The sequence below is a fragment of the Ursus americanus genome, chromosome 20 (genome assembly GCF_024610735.1).
Source record: "Ursus americanus isolate L20-20 chromosome 20, mUrsAme1.1.p, whole genome shotgun sequence".
NCBI lineage: Eukaryota > Metazoa > Chordata > Mammalia > Carnivora > Ursidae > Ursus > Ursus americanus.
Window position 1 is genome coordinate 26,101,660 of NC_142146.1, and position 15,473 is coordinate 26,117,132.

The following is a 15,473-nucleotide window of genomic DNA, read 5'->3' on the forward strand; positions in this document are numbered from 1 at the left end:
AGGCAGAGGGTTCTAGAGAACCCTTATTTTGACATTTTTTTGCCCTGAATTGGCCTATATGTCCCCTTTGTGATCATTCTCTCTACTCTCCCTGATCAGCAAGTTCCCTTTGGGAGAACAAAAGGGCAGGTGGGGCAGACTTGCAACTTCTTGGCTTCCCAGGCCTCCACTGACTGTGAGTTAACTGAAGTGCCGGGGGGGAGGATCTGGCAATTCAACACCAGGTCTCACTTCAGGTCTGTGTCTCACCTTCAGAGAGGTCACTCTTCACCTTTGATGTTAGGCGTTAACTTTCCCCCTTGAAACTCATGCTGATGGGCTGTAATTTTAGTATCCCCATGCCACTGGATGGGATTGCTTGTTTAATCTTGTAATCTTTTTAAGTAATTGTAATCAAGCCATTCTAAAATTGCTAATTAGGCAACTGATCTTAGGTCACTGCATTTCAGAACCCATGGGGCCAGGAGGGAATCATATACTCCAATGCCACTCAGAAGGAGAAAAATGAGACAGAGAGGGGTAGCGACTAACCTAATGTCACCCAGCAAGACACAAGAACACAGGTCTTTGGATCCCCAGGGAAGAACCTCTTACTTCTGTCAGACACAGCTGAGAAACATCCTGACATAAATGAAAACAGAAGTTACAGGCTCCCAGGTCTCCTTTTGCAAACTTTTCCAAACCGAACACTTGCGAGGTGCTTTCAGGATAAATCTTATGGCTGCTTTTATGTTTACTGTGTTGGGTAAGAAACACTGATGTGAGCAAAGCAAGTGGTGGACGGTGACAGGTTGCTTATCTGGTAACCCCAGCTCCTAGGAACACACTGAGATCCAAGGACTTTGCAAAATAAAAAAAGGAGCAATCAAATGCAGGACATGCAGGCCTGGCCCGCTGCTCTGCTTGTGCTCTCCGTGTGGGAGTGCGTCGGGCTCTCACTTGCTTCCCCTGAGACAAATCTATCAAGCCTGGCCACGGGGGAGATGCCAACTGCTCGGCAGACTAGAAGCAGCAAATTAGAAAGGAAAAAAGAGTCGCTGTACTAATAGGCCGTCGGATACAGTACAAATTAGCAGTAGGAAGTGAAAATTGAATGGAAGTAACAAATAAACCATTAACCCTGGAACAGGATCTGAGCGGGCAGAGCAGGTTAGGGGTCCTCTGGGATGTACAAGCTCCCGGGGGACTCGCCGTTACACCGCAAGATAATAACGGATGCCTCTCAAAGTGACCCTCAGTCATCAAAGTTCAAATTATGTTCAGCAAACCAAGTTTAAGGAAGCGGGGACGTACAGAATCTATTACGGAAAGTGTTCCATTAAAAGGATTAAAACGAAGGGTAACAAAAGCTTTCATTATTTGGAAGGTTAGCTTATAGCCCACTTTACTGGGTAATGATGCGACCCTGCCATGCATGAGAATCCCTTAGAGCTTTTAGAGAAGGAGCTTCCATTTAAATAAGCCTGGGGTGGGCTGGGGGTTCTTTCATCTAGAGCTTGAACTTCCCCTGTCATTCAGAAAGAGGGTAGAACCAATTCTCCTGCCAGAAGAGGAACGAGGCTCTCGCCCATCCAGGCACCCAGACGTCACCTGTGCGCTGGGCCTGCCCATGATGCCAGAGGTGCCGGCTGGGGTCCTCGGCAGAAACCCCACCTCATCACCCAATGCCGTCCCCGTGCCTTGGGAGTGTGGCCCATGCCTTCTCTTGGAATATCCTCAGTCAGGGATCCTTGTAACAGCTTCTGGTCCTTGATTCCTTCTTTCCTTTTTCTTTATTTTTTTAATTTAATCATTTAAATTAAATTTAAATTTATCAGTAATTTGATTTTTACCAAAATTATGCACATAGTTTAAAGAGCCAAATTGTGGGGCGCCCCGGTGGCTCAGTCGTTAATTGTCTGCCTTCAGCTCAGGGCGTGATCCCGGCGTTATGGGATCAAGCCCCACATCAGGCTCCTCCACTGGGAGCCTGCTTCTTCCTCTCCCACTCCCCCTGCTTGTGTTCCCTCTCTCTCTGGATGTCTCTCTCTCTCTCTGTCAAATAAATAAATAAAATCTTTAAAAATAAATAAATAAAGAGCCAAATTGTTGTTACCCACTCCCCTTTTCCAGAAGCAGTTATATTCAACCCCTTTAGCTGAGGTTTTTTGTTTGTTTCCTGTTTTAGTGTTTATGTCCATATTTCTAAGTAACATGTGTATAATGTTTAGATTTTTTTTTCCCCCGAGCATTACCTATTTAACTCCCCAAATGAAAGAGGAAAATTTTGTTATTTTCACATCTCTGCTGTCAGGACACATGCAGCCTCCCAGCCAACCGCAGCCTAACTCCTCCTTAATCCACCCTTCAGACAGTTCTTTCTTTCTTTTTTTTTTTAAATAATATTTTTTATTATTTTTTTTTATATTATATTATGTTAGTCACCATACAGTACATCCCTAGTTTTTGATGTAAAGTTCCATTTCATCCCTACCTTCACCCAACTCGCAGAGGCCCCTGGTGCAGCCCGGTTCTGCGCAGGCGGGGGGTGGCCTGCAGCACGAGACTGCACGCCCGTGCCCACTGTGCCCACCGTGCCCATGGTGGCCTCAGACTCAGCTCGCCGGCGCCGCTAAGTCAATCAGCGCTTGTTCAGCTAGTAGTTTTCAGTTTCGAAAATTTTGTTCCTCCCATTTTGTCCTTAGGGGCTTATGCCTTAAAAAAAAGCAAAAACCAACAAGCCCTTACTGTCATTTTAATGAGGTTCTGAAGGGAGGGGAAATGAAATGCATGTGTTAATTCACCATTTTAACAAGAAGTATGTCTTTGATTTCTTTTTCCTTTCCAGGGAGCAAATTAGTTTCCATTTAAATTCACCAGATAAAAACACCCAACGCACTGAAGAAAAGCAGTTTGGGATTCCTTCTACATCATCTTCCCATCCTTTACGAAGCAGATCGATGCAGTGACCAAAGAGGAAATTAAAATTCAAAGACAGGCTGCCATTTTGGGGGCCGGCGAAAGAGAGAGAGAGAGAGAGGACACAGTGGAAAAGACTTTTCCCCAGAAAGAGTCTGGCTACCCTTTCATCACCTTTTTTAAACTTTTTAAAGAAGAACTCTGAGGAAGCTTCCCCCTCCACGGATCCCCGCTCAGCTCCCCTGCACGTGCTCCTCGGCCATCTCCTCCTTTGCTGTTTCTTGGAAGAATACGCATGCGTTACATTTAGGAGAGAGAGAGTGTGTGTGTTCACCTGTGCTCCTGGATCTACGCACAATGGTGCTTGTACAGCCACGCCGTTTCTCACTGACCCCTCTCTCTCACTCACCCGTCGGCCCAGACCCCCTTGCCCTGCATCACTCCTGCGCCCTCCTCCGTGTCACCGGTAACCCTGCTGGCGCTAGGCCGCTGGACTCTGCCCCAGTCCGGAGGCCCCCCCTTCCACACCCTCACCCCCAAAGCTGGTGCCCTCCAACGCCACTATGTGCGCACCCACGTGCCCAATGGAAAACAGTCCTCTCCTCCTCAGAACTTCTCTCGATGTCACAGCTTTCCGGAGTGTCTGGGAAGAAGAGGGGCTCATCCCCTTTTCAAAGGTCAAGTGTTTCACAACTGTCCTGGATTTCTGCCCTCCTCACTTCTTCCCTCCTTACTCCCTGTCTCATCTTTTGAGATGTCTTCCTCTTTACCTCTTCAGTGGATCTTTCCTATTTTTAGGGATATGGCTTGCTTATGAAGATGTCCCTTCGTCCCCTTCAGCCCTCTGTGCTGCAATACTCTCCTCTTAAAAGAGTAGACTCCGCAGGCTGCCCGAACTGCCCATCTCCTGGTTGGTTCCCCTGTCCTCCCCAGAGTCCCTTCAGGCCATGTGCCTGCCTGCCGGGGCCTGCAGGATCCCAGCCCACCTTGGCTGGGGGTCTTCACTTCTCAGCATTCCTCTCCTGCCTTAACCCCTCTCCCCAAGAACACCATCAGCAAAAACCCATTTCTATCTCAAAAAAAGAAAAGAAAAGAAAAAAAAAAAGAACTACATAGCCGGAGGCTGAACCTGTCCAAACCAGGCATGCTTTCGAACACAGGACTGGAGGCAGTGGCGTGACTCCATATTTCATGTAGCTGTTTGGATGAAGGTTTATCTATAAGAATATAAACTTGTGTTTAGAAGTTTGAAATGCTTCTAAAAGAATCCTCACTTAGGGCACTTTGGTACCTGTATCTTCATTTTGTCACGGCCAGATTCAAGTTCTGTATGCAGAATAGCAATTATTTATCAGAAGTAAAATCTCATGCAAATGTTTTTGAGCCCAATACAAATTAGCAATTCTTCATATGACTAATGACTATATGCCCTTCCGATAACTGTAAACACGAGAAACAAAAGATCAAGGACTCTAAAATAAGCACTTGGAATAACAGAAGGGCTGTGTGGGCGGTCAGCAGTAACTGTGAAACCAAAAGATAATCGCTATGTGCTTCTCAAGATCTTCAAACCCAGAGCAATGTGAACCATTACACAGTGGTTATTCTTTTTTGCCCTCCAAGCAAAATTCTTAACAGGCAAGATCCTTCAGCTTTTCAAATACAAGCAAATCTATCCCTCACTGAAATTAAACAGAACAACAGAAAGCTGCATTATGCTAGAAATGGTCAAATTTCATAAACCAATGAAGTTGCAAAGAACTGACCCTAACTCATATTGTTAATAAATAGTTCTTTTTGTCCGATAAATGCAGCTTCAGATTCTAACAGTCCACAATTCTCATGACAATACATGCATTGAGTAGAACTGAATCCTTAATACAAGCCAAATCACATTGAGTCAGTTAGCATTCGCGTGACTACTCTGTGCAGAATGTTAGAACAGGTGCCGTGGATAAAGTACAGAGTAATTCTAGCAACCCCCCCCAGCATAGCAGGTTACTAGCCTGTTTAGAGGACGCGGAATACATTAATAAAACAGACAGTAACTGAACCTCTGTGAGCGGGACCAAACACATTCTGCAGGGCTGAAAACAATGGCTAGGTAACGTAACTCCGACAATCATAAAAGGTCTCCTGGAAGACTGTTGAGACAAAAGGAAGAAACGTACAGATGCGCAGAGAGGAGGAGGAGAGAAGTCTTACCAGAGGAGAGGCTTGTGAAAATCTGACTAAGGAGAAACACACCGGGAAGGGGGAAGGGCAGCCCAAAGGCCAGGCTGGATGCACACCATCACTTCCTTTCCTTCTCACTGTTCCCAACAGCCTCCCAATTGGGTTCCGCCCATGAAAATTCTCTGCACACAGCTATTGTGATCATCACCTTAAAGCTCAAGTTCTTTCCGATTCTGCTCAAAAATCGATGGCTCCCCACTGCCCCACAAACCAAATTCAGACTCCTGAGTAACACAGCATAAGTATTCAATACATTTGAGTATGTGTGATTACTTGCCTACCTCCTGCTTGATTGGAAGGTTCTAGAAGGCAAACACCAAACTTGCTTATTTTTTAATATTTTGGTATGTGATAGCTCCTACAAGTACCTTTGTATGGCAGAAGTTTAAAACCTATTTATTAGATGAATAGATGATTTAACTAACAAATTTTATATAGTATTGGCAAAATGGGCTGGCCAGTTGGGAAGTTAGAAGTTTAGATTTGATACAACAGACCCTAGTCAGCTACTGGATGATTTCTGCGTACAACAGTGACAGCATAAAAATGGTGTCTGGGGGTGCCTGGGTGGCTCAGTCGTTTAGCGTCTGCCTTTGGCTCAGGGCGTGATCCTGGCGTTATGGGATCGAGCCCCACATCAGGCTCCTCTGCTGGGAGCCTGCTTCTTCCTCTCCCGCTCCCCCTGCTTGTGTTCCCTCTCTCTCTCTGGCTGTCTCTCTCTCTGTCAAATAAATAAATGAAAATCTTTAAAAAAAAAAAAAATGGTGTCTGAAGTCTCATTTTAGTTGCGGTTGTAGAGAGTATTAGCCCAGAAAGGACTAGAAGTAGAAACAGTGCTTAGCTAATAATATTTTGCTAACAAGATGAGTAAAACAAGATGAGGATTTTTGTCTGTTGATTAGTCACTAATGTGAATATTCCTTCAATAAACACCAAAAAAGAAAATGGTCTCATGTATCTTTGATCTATTTTTAACGAGTTCATTTCTGAGATAAGAGATGATTTCTTTTCAGGCTAAGTGGTACTTATTTTCTTGATTTTAAAGAATAGCCACCAGGCTCACTCAGTTAGAACATGAGACTTTTGATCTCAGGGTTGTGAGTTGGAGCCTCACGTTTGGTGTAGAGACTACAAAAAATAAAGAAATAAACTTTTTAAAAAAGGTAAAAAAAAAAAAAAAAGAATAGCAACCAGAAATCTTAAGCTTGAGGACAGATACTGTTATTTATGTATTACAAATATTCTCCGTATTAACATCTTCCAAAATGACACTCTAACAAAATGTGAAAATCGAAAGAATTCCATTTTGTCTATTCTTAAGTACAATGCAGAACACTTGATTTTTGGTTTTATCTCAGCTAAAATTAATTAGATGTCAGCATTTTATGATCTGGTATAACATCTTGATATTAAATTGATGAATCCATCAGCATTTGAACATGCCAGTGCATTAAAAAGTGTCAAGAGGTTGAGAGGTTGTAACCGGTGCCCACTTTCCTTTCTGAGAATTTATTCTCTCTCTGCTCAAGCCTCACTCACCCTTCCCACCGTCTGCTGGAAGGTCATGGGGGCACTGGAGGGGGGTCAGCAGCACAGGGTACGCTGAGGAGGGGAGGTCAGCGCAGTGGCTCTCCATCTTGGCTGTTCGCTAGAAACGCCTGGGAGATTTTAACAGCTATGAATCTTTCAACCACACCCCAGAGCGATGTCAGTATATTTGAAAAGCTTCCCCCAGGTGAGTTTGTTATCTGGGCTCGAGAAGCAGTGAATCGGTATTTTCTTTAGCCATGGGAAAATAATTCTTATATCTGATTTCCTGGATATAGTGTCTAAAAGATAAAACAGTTTAAGGGGCTACATATATGACGCTACTAATTTTATTTTAAAGAGAAGAAACAAACTTTTACTCACCTGCCCTCTGACAATGTACAATCTTTTCATACACCGCATCTGCGTTTTCGATGACAGCCTTGAGGGACTGGATCATCTGCAAAGGGAACACCCAGACACGGGGTTACACCTGACGACCGAACGCTGGTCTACACACGTGCAGGGGGCTCTCCTCTATACACAGGCCGAGGCGCTGGGGCAAAACCCTCTCTTATCTGACTTCCCACAACTCGGCCCAAATGTGTACGTACACAATGAAAAATCCTGCCTTCCATGTAATGGTTCCAACAGACTGGGGAGTATCGTGTCTCATAGTTAGGCTTGTACAACACTGAACTTGAACCTTGAGTCAATACCGAATGGAGTCTGTTTCAGTGTGAAAAGCTACAAATAAATATGTGCACACATCTGATCTGTGTTTTAAATTACATTTTCGGTCATTCATTTTAACAAAATCTTCAACTTCATCTTACAGAAAGCTCTGCCACCTACACACCTTACTCATTTCAGCTAAAACGCTTTCATCTGAAAATTAGCTTAAAACTTACCATGAGGATCAAAAAACAGCATTTATTGTTTTTTAAGATTTATTTATTTCTTTTTAGAGAGAGAGAGTGCGGGGTGGAGGAGCAGAGGGAGAGAGAGAGAGATTCTCAAGCAGACTCCCCACTGAGCGCAGAGCCCAAGGCAAGGCTCAATCTCACAACCCTGAGATCATGACCTGAGCCAAAATCAAGAGCCAGACACTTAACTGATTGAGCCACCCAGGCACCCCTTAAAATGGTGTTTATGTAACACATCACTAATGATATCACTCAAACTAGTATTTTTAATGTTCCTATCAATGATTTTAAAAGATCTAATTTTGAAAAATAAATAAATAAAAATAAAAAGTCCAATTTTGAGTTCTTATTCCAAACTACATGTGTTTGTTTTAGCAGCCAAGCTTGAATTACAAAAAAAAACAAAAAAAAAAGGATCAGGGCATAGCTGATCAATTATTTTATTTACCAAAATGTAAAGAAAAGATCTGTCTGAAGTAATCTTTTGGCTCTAAAATCACTATGAAAATGGGATAGCCAGATTCAGCTCTCATAGTTCAAATGGGTACAATTATGATGCTTGCCTTAATTATAGATTTCAACTTTTTGTATTTAAATGTCCAAATATCTTGTATTATAATATTACTCATCTATTTTAAATGACCATTTTATTTTAAATAACAAACACCAATCCATCATTCTCTATTTCTTTAAATTCTGTCTTGTTTTTCTTTATAGTATTTATCACTAACTGCCACAGCTATTATTTTATAGAAACCAAATACATGTAGGTTGGATTATTTGTATAATTCAAAGAAGGAACACCCTATTTTGACTAGTTAAACTTATTTAAACCAAAGCATAATCAACATGCCTCTTAAGAAATACACCAGATTCTTAAAATGAGTCACACAGCATTTATCAACTTGTCCACTGTTCTAAGAAAATTATAGTGAACACCAAAAGGTTTAAGGCCAACACCGGTGTTCATTTATGCCTTCATTCATTACCCATGGCCCAGAGCAGGAACTGGGACACAGGGACATACAGGATATAACTCAATCTTCAAGAAGCCCGTATCCCAGTGGAAGAGCTTGCACTTTGGAATTCAGTATTTTCACATTCATTCTTCAACATCTGAGTCATGCCTGTAAATTGAAATATTCTATTTTACAGCTTGACATATTGAACAGGCAATGATAAAAATGAATAGCTAAGAGCTCAAATACACTGATATAAAGTCATTCGTCCCATGACATCATTTGCATACTGAAAAGGTTCATACCGTCATCAGTAACCTTTTTCAGCTTTGAAGTCAAGCCAAAATGAGAGATATGAAGAAGCAAGGACTTCTTTAAGCAAGGATGGTGGTTGTCACAACTCAGTATCAAAGAACTGGCCAACTGTGCCTCCATCACTCAAATAGGAAAAAGGAGGGGAAAAAAAATACCAGCAATGGAATGAAGCTGGTCCTGAAGCAGATGAGCAGGACAGGAGCAATAACAGAAGGAATGTAGGAGAACAAGACAGCAGCATTAAGAACAGGCTCATGCATACAGATGACCTGTGGGGGAAAGGTGGTCAAAACACACTCTTACTGGGGGTGCTGTGGGGGCGGAAAAAGCTCAGATTTATATGGGCTCCAATCCTCGTTCTGCTGTTCATTACCTCTGCCATCTAGGCCAGGGTATTAGACATCATGGAGCCATAATTTCCTACCTATACAATGAGTTTAATAAAAGGCACTACCTGCATAATGCTGTGAGGATTAAATGAAAGGATGCACAACGAAGACACTTGCAGACAGATATGACAATGGACTCCCTGGCAGAACATTTTCTGGTAGCCCAAGATTAGCTGAATGAGTACGCCTTCCCTTCATATGTTCACTGGCAGTGTTTCAAACATCCATTACCAATTTTAGTTTTACTTGAACAGCCTGGCGTGATGAAGCTCAGAGAAACAACAAATCACGTTATTCTTAGAAGCACCTTCCAGTTTAAAGTATCACCAGAGGCTAAATAGTTAAGCACCTTTCGCGTAAAATACATGCAAGGTTCAAGGATAGCACATCCGTTTCAAGGGTCTGGAGAGAAGCTGCCTCCAATGCTCTATAATACCTGAAGGATCAATCCTTTACTCTTGGGACAGTCACTGAGGCCCTCTGAGGGTGTGAATAAAGACTAGCTGCTGACCCAGGACTGTGAGCAAATAATCAACAACAAGATGTGGCACTGCCATTGCAGCCCAGGCGCTACTGGGTGTGACAAAGTTAATTACCCCTAAGCCACGTAGTTAGTGGGGGTGTGACTGGCGGTGTCCCGGGTCTTGCTGATGCTCTGTCTGTGGACTGGATTTGAATACACACCCCACCCCTTATTTACAAGCAGTATGTAAAGTAGGAAGCTGGCTACTCCAGCAGGGTGGAGAATGCGAACACAGCGAAAAGCCGCTCCTCTAGGTTTGGAAGCAAACGCGGCAGGTATTTGCAGACCCTATTAGAGGGACGTTCTGGAGGGAACCAGCCTCAGAGAAGGTTAGGCACAACAGTAAACAATCAGTAGAACTTAGAGAAGGCAGGAAGAAAACATATCCAAACCTTAGCAGAGATGATTCATCTTGCCGCACCTGTTACTAAATGTTTCCACCACTTCCTTGGGGAGGAGGAACTGCCAGTTTATATCTTTTTATAGTTTTAGGGTACATATTTACAGTTAGGGTGGGTACTGACATTAATGTATAGTAAACAGTTTATAGTTCTCGTCCACGGAGTGAGTTCATTAATCCTCAACTCCTGCACTATTTGCGTAAATTGTCCTTGAGTGAAGAAGCCCCGCTAGGTATTTCCCAGCAAGCTCTCTGGGCTGTGAGCTCCTCTAAGTGCACTACCAGGGTCCAGGGGGCCGAGGGGGTGGGGCCAGGCAGTGGACCTTCCTGCCTGCCCACCCAGCTGGCTGATGTCTTGCTTCGTCCAGCTCACAGCTGTGAACGACGCAGGGCACATGGCACGCAGGGAGGATACAGCAGGGCCAGCACGAGGAGGCCATTCCATCTAGTGGGGGCCCATCTCCGCCTGGGTCTGCTGCTTTGTAACAAGCTGTGATTATAAATAGTACAAGTGTTGGTTGAATGAATCAAAATGAAAGTCATCGAACGCCTCCTCGGCATCAGGTGTGTACTTGGTGCTTTCTATTTCATTTAAGGCTCACAAAACCCATGTGAGGTGGATATTTATGGCATTGGCTTTACAGGTGTGAACACTGAGGACCTGAGAGTGAAGCTGCTTCCCCAAGGTCCTCTGGTAAGATGGGCAAACGGACTGCAGCTGAGAGACGATGCATTGTGTCTGACCTCAAAGCCCCTGCTTTCCCACAGCACTGTGACGCGTCTTGCTGCAGGAGTACCAACTGCACAAGGAAAGCTGAGCAAAGGGCATCCCCGCCGGAAAGACATACAAAAGCAGAAAGGAATTTAGTCACGACTGACAGGTGCTACACACAGTAGGTGCGATATTTCCACTGCTGACTTCCACCTAAGATTGTCTTTTTTTTAAAGATTTTTTTAAAAAGTTTTTAAGATGTTATTTATTTATTTGACAGAGAGACAGAGGGCACAAGTAGGCAGAGAGGCAGGCAGAGGCAAAGGGAGAAGCAGGCTCCCTGCTGAGCAGGGAGCCCAATGGGGGGCTCGATCCCAGGACCCTGGGATCATGACCTGAGCCGAAGGCAGACGCTTAACCCACTGAGCCACCCAGGAACCCCAAGAATTGTCTTTTAAAATAACATTTCTGTAAAGCGCTTAGGGAAAACATTTCTTTTAAAATGACAACAGTAAACATTTTGCTTGGCTCCACTTAACAATTCATCATTATAAGACAGAAATCATTTACGTTTAATGTGAAACTACTAGAAAAAGCATTTCAGAGTAGACAAAAGCAAATACGTGGAGAGTGACATCAAGAGATGAGTCAAAGGGAGAGACTGCTTTAAATTATTTTCTCTGTATATATTACGTGCCTATGTCAGTGTAATGCAAGGCCCAGCAGAGTGGTTGGCTTTAGAAGCATTCTTTGCATTAATGCAAATACATTTCCATTGATCCCTTTAAACACAGAGGTATGGGTCTTGGCTCAACAATCAGATCATCCTGCTGCTAACCCTAGTAACTTACCACACAGACAGCTCCTATTATTTATGAAGCACAAGATGCTTCTGTGTAGTTGTTGCTAATAAATCTTCTATTAGTGTCCAGGTACCAGCAACTCCCTAAATTTCTGGAACTAAAGCATTAGGACAATCTATGGATTTAACATAGCCCAGGAACCCATTTCATAAATTTGATCAACCCTAATATAGGGTTTTAATACAGGAATCAAGCAGATGAAAAGCAGGAAGTTTCAACTAAAGGCCAGTAAAAATTCGTATTTTATTAAGTTGGACAGAACCAGAAATGCCTTTCATAAGAATGTTCCGTTTTGAAAGTAACTCCCTATATTAGTATAAGGCAAACTTCTCTGTTTACGGATATGGTTATGAGAACTGTTACTATAGTGATATATTTTATATCACTAGATTTCTACAGACTGCTTAATTTTTTATTTTGAAATCTGCACATCAAGTAGGAAAATTCTGTTTTCAGGATAAGCAAGTTTACAGTTTTATGTAAGGATCTTACGTCTGGTTTTGGACAATACGCCGAATCTCCTTTCATCCCAGAACACAGATTTTGATAATTACCAAAACAATTTGCCAATAATTTCAAGTCCTTGGGTGAAAAAAGTTTAATCAAAACATCTTCTGAGTCCTAGATCTTTCCCTTTATCTTGCTTTGACCTCAGCTGCAGACAGAAAATGCCTCCCTCTTAAGACTTGGCTTTGCCCGTCCCCACCTTCACACAGGGCTGCTGCTGCTGCTTTGGCCGTGGTTATCTCTCATGAAGTTACAAAGGGAATATATAGGTAACAAAGAAGGTTTGTTTCTTTACACACATTCTGTGACCGTGTGACATATAACAGACTCAAGTAATTGAGCCTCATTCTCAAACCTGCCAACGGACTTAAGAGAAACGATACACTTGCCTCCACCTCTGAACGCCCCCTGGGTTCCTGTCGTGGAGATCCACGGACGGCCTCGGTGGCCAGTGAATGCCCGGTGGCAGGTGTGGCTTCAGGTACCACCCTGGACCAAAGCAGGACTTGCCGCTCAGGACTCCAGGAATGAGTAGCAAAACAGCAAACATGAATCAAGGATCAAGGTCTTCAGAAGACCACCCAATTCAATCGAAAGCAGTGTCCTCCCCTCAATCAGAATTATCTGTATGGATGTCTCTAAAGCTCAGTGTCACCGGAGATCTATCACCCTGTCCTACGCAGCCCTACAAACTGAGTCAGTTCGCTAATGCTGAGAATGGGACAGAGAAGAAGGAAATTCTCTCAGGAATCTGTAAGCTTTGGTGTTTCTTTCTGTGCTCTTGAAAAAGTAGTATCTCCCCGAGTTAATAACACTACCTTTCTTTTTAATATTTTAAAAAGAAGTTTTTGGAATTTTGAAGAATTTTAGAATCAAATACAAGAACACTGGGATCCAGGACTTCAAAACTGAAACTCAGAGGTAACAATTTTCTTTGAGTAAGGTGTCCAAGTACAGCAAAACGTCCCAGGGTGGAAACAATGGAAAATACAAGATCACTTTTAATACTTGAAAGTAATCTGAAAGTCACATACTTGAATGGGGGCGTCAAAGTTCTATCACTGTGGGGGTCTTTGCCCAGCTGCCTGCTACAGTTAAACCCAGCCCGCTCTGCGGCTCACACAGGGGGAAGGCTGCAGCCACATTTTGCCGAGAACTGGTCACCATCCAGCGGCCGAGTATGCCACGGCATTAACAGCTGCGATCATCATCCCTTCCAGCAAGGTCACTATAGAAACACTTTCCACATAGCAAACGGTTTCCAGAGTAATTTGTCCTGGTTGCCTCTGGAAAGCTCACTTCCACTTCCACATTTTCCACTACACAACTCAGAGGAAAGTACAGAAAAAACCCTATATGAGAGAAAAATTGTAGAAAGAACCTAAGGCTCTGCCAGATGCAAACCACCACTGAATTGCTAACCGGAATACAGAGAGGCGCACAGGCAGCCGCTACGGCATCTGGGGCCCCCTGCAGGCGTGGTGGCGAGGGGGCAGGAGATGAATCAATGTAAAATCTCATTACCCTCTCCCGGCATTACCATCAGGTTACAGAAAGCAGGGAAACGCGGTTAGAAAAGGAGTGAGGGGGCGCCTGGGTGGCTCAGTCCTTAAGCGTCTGCCTTCGGCTCAGCTCATGATCCCAGCATCCTGGGATCGAGCCCCGCATCCGGCTCCCCGCTCGGCAAGGAGCCTGCTTCTCCCTCTCCAACTCCCCCCTGCTTGTGTTCCCTCTCTCACTGTCTCTCGCTGTCAAATAAATAAATAAAATCTTAAAAAAAAAAAAAAAAGAAAAAAGAAAAGAAAAGAAAAGGAGTGAAGGGTCAGCTTGGATGGGGTACCGGAATTACAACTGAGCAGAGACCAAGGTGCAGGCAGAAAGGCAGGGCGGGGAGCGTGAAGGTGGGGACAGGAAGCAGGCAGGGAGCCACAGCACTGGGAGGGACAGGAGGGACTAGGGACGCAGGAGGTGGCAGCGGGACTGGGAAAGAAAGGATGATAGTGGGAGACTGTGTAGGGAACAGAGCAGGGCTCAAAGGCTGGTTTGCTGTGGCACAGAGGGAGAGCCAAAGACTCTTTCCTCTTAGAGGGGAAACGACAGATAAGAAAAACTTAACTCCCCCTCCCCCATAAAGGATTTCACAGGTTACAAAGTGTCTTGAATGTGTTCACTCATCTAGGGTGTGGAGTTCCTCCTTGGTGGAGCAGAGCCGTGGCTACAACGGGGCAGTCTGCAGCAATCAGAGCCAGGCTTGTTTCTGGTGCTGGAAAATTGGGGCTTTTCTGCACCAAGGTAGCGGCTGAGATGAAAACAGGTATACATCTCCGAGGGAGGAATTTGAAAGATAAAGGAGATGAAAACATCACAGTGATGCTCCAAAATCACTGAAATGAAGCGGAGAGACCGAGTGTAAGAGCCACAGCAGGAGCACTCAGAGGGGCAGGCACAGAACAAGGAAAGTAAATGTTTCCAGATGTGCGAGGAGCGTTTCTGGAAGGAGGGTGGGTCTGAGCACTGGGAGCTCTGGGTTCGGGCATTTGGTGATTGTACCCATAGTTCTGCTATAATGGGATGTACAGGTTCCCAAAAAACACTGTACTACGCAAAAAAATCTTTGCATTTGCACCATGCCATAAAAATCACAAGGTTTGTAGGGACAATGGGGTGAGGGGCACAGCATTCAAAAATTTTGCAGTGACACATTAAAAAAAGACAGGAACTGAATAAAAGTGATAGCACAGCTCTGCCTATGTTAAATAGTTAGGGAGTGCAGAACTACTGCAACGCATGTGGCGACTGACCTTGAAAAAGACCTGAGGTCGGCTTGGGAAGTGGGTGTTCTGAGGGTCGCGGCCTGCGAGTTACCCGAAGTGGAGGAGGTGATGTGCGATCTGATGAAAGCGGTAATAGGAGTTGTGGATGGGCACAGCTCCAGACACGCTCATAAACTGGGGGGGCTGGGTGTTGTTTGAGGTGCGTGTGTGTGTGCAGTTCAACCAGGGGACGTTTTCTGTGTTCGCTAGTGCTTCTTGTGGTCAAAACTGTGCACACCCAAACACAAAATGTGAGTTAGGTTAGAACTGTTCCTTAATGTATCCGTCACATTCAAATAAATTTGCATTTTCAAAAGTGTTATAGCCGAACTGACTATAAAAGGGAGAGTACTTGAAAACCTTTCTGAATTTTGTTTTTTCAAAATCTCCCATGCACTTTTATTGT

General features: G+C 44.0%; 1 protein-coding gene across 7 annotated transcripts in view; it reads right to left on the reverse strand.

Moving 5' to 3' along the window:
- The window catches only part of PLCL2 (phospholipase C like 2), a 185,877-nt gene that overhangs the window by 32,678 nt on the left and 137,726 nt on the right, over positions 1-15,473 (reverse strand). For 5 of the 7 annotated variants that reach the window (XM_045791687.2, XM_087870176.1, XM_087870177.1 and 2 more), the window contains one exon: positions 7,045-7,120. The exons of the other annotated variants lie outside the window; for them this stretch is intronic. In XM_045791687.2, the coding sequence (XP_045647643.2) occupies positions 7,045-7,120 (76 nt within the window). The remainder of the gene's footprint in view (positions 1-7,044; positions 7,121-15,473) is intronic. 7 annotated transcript variants of the gene reach the window in all.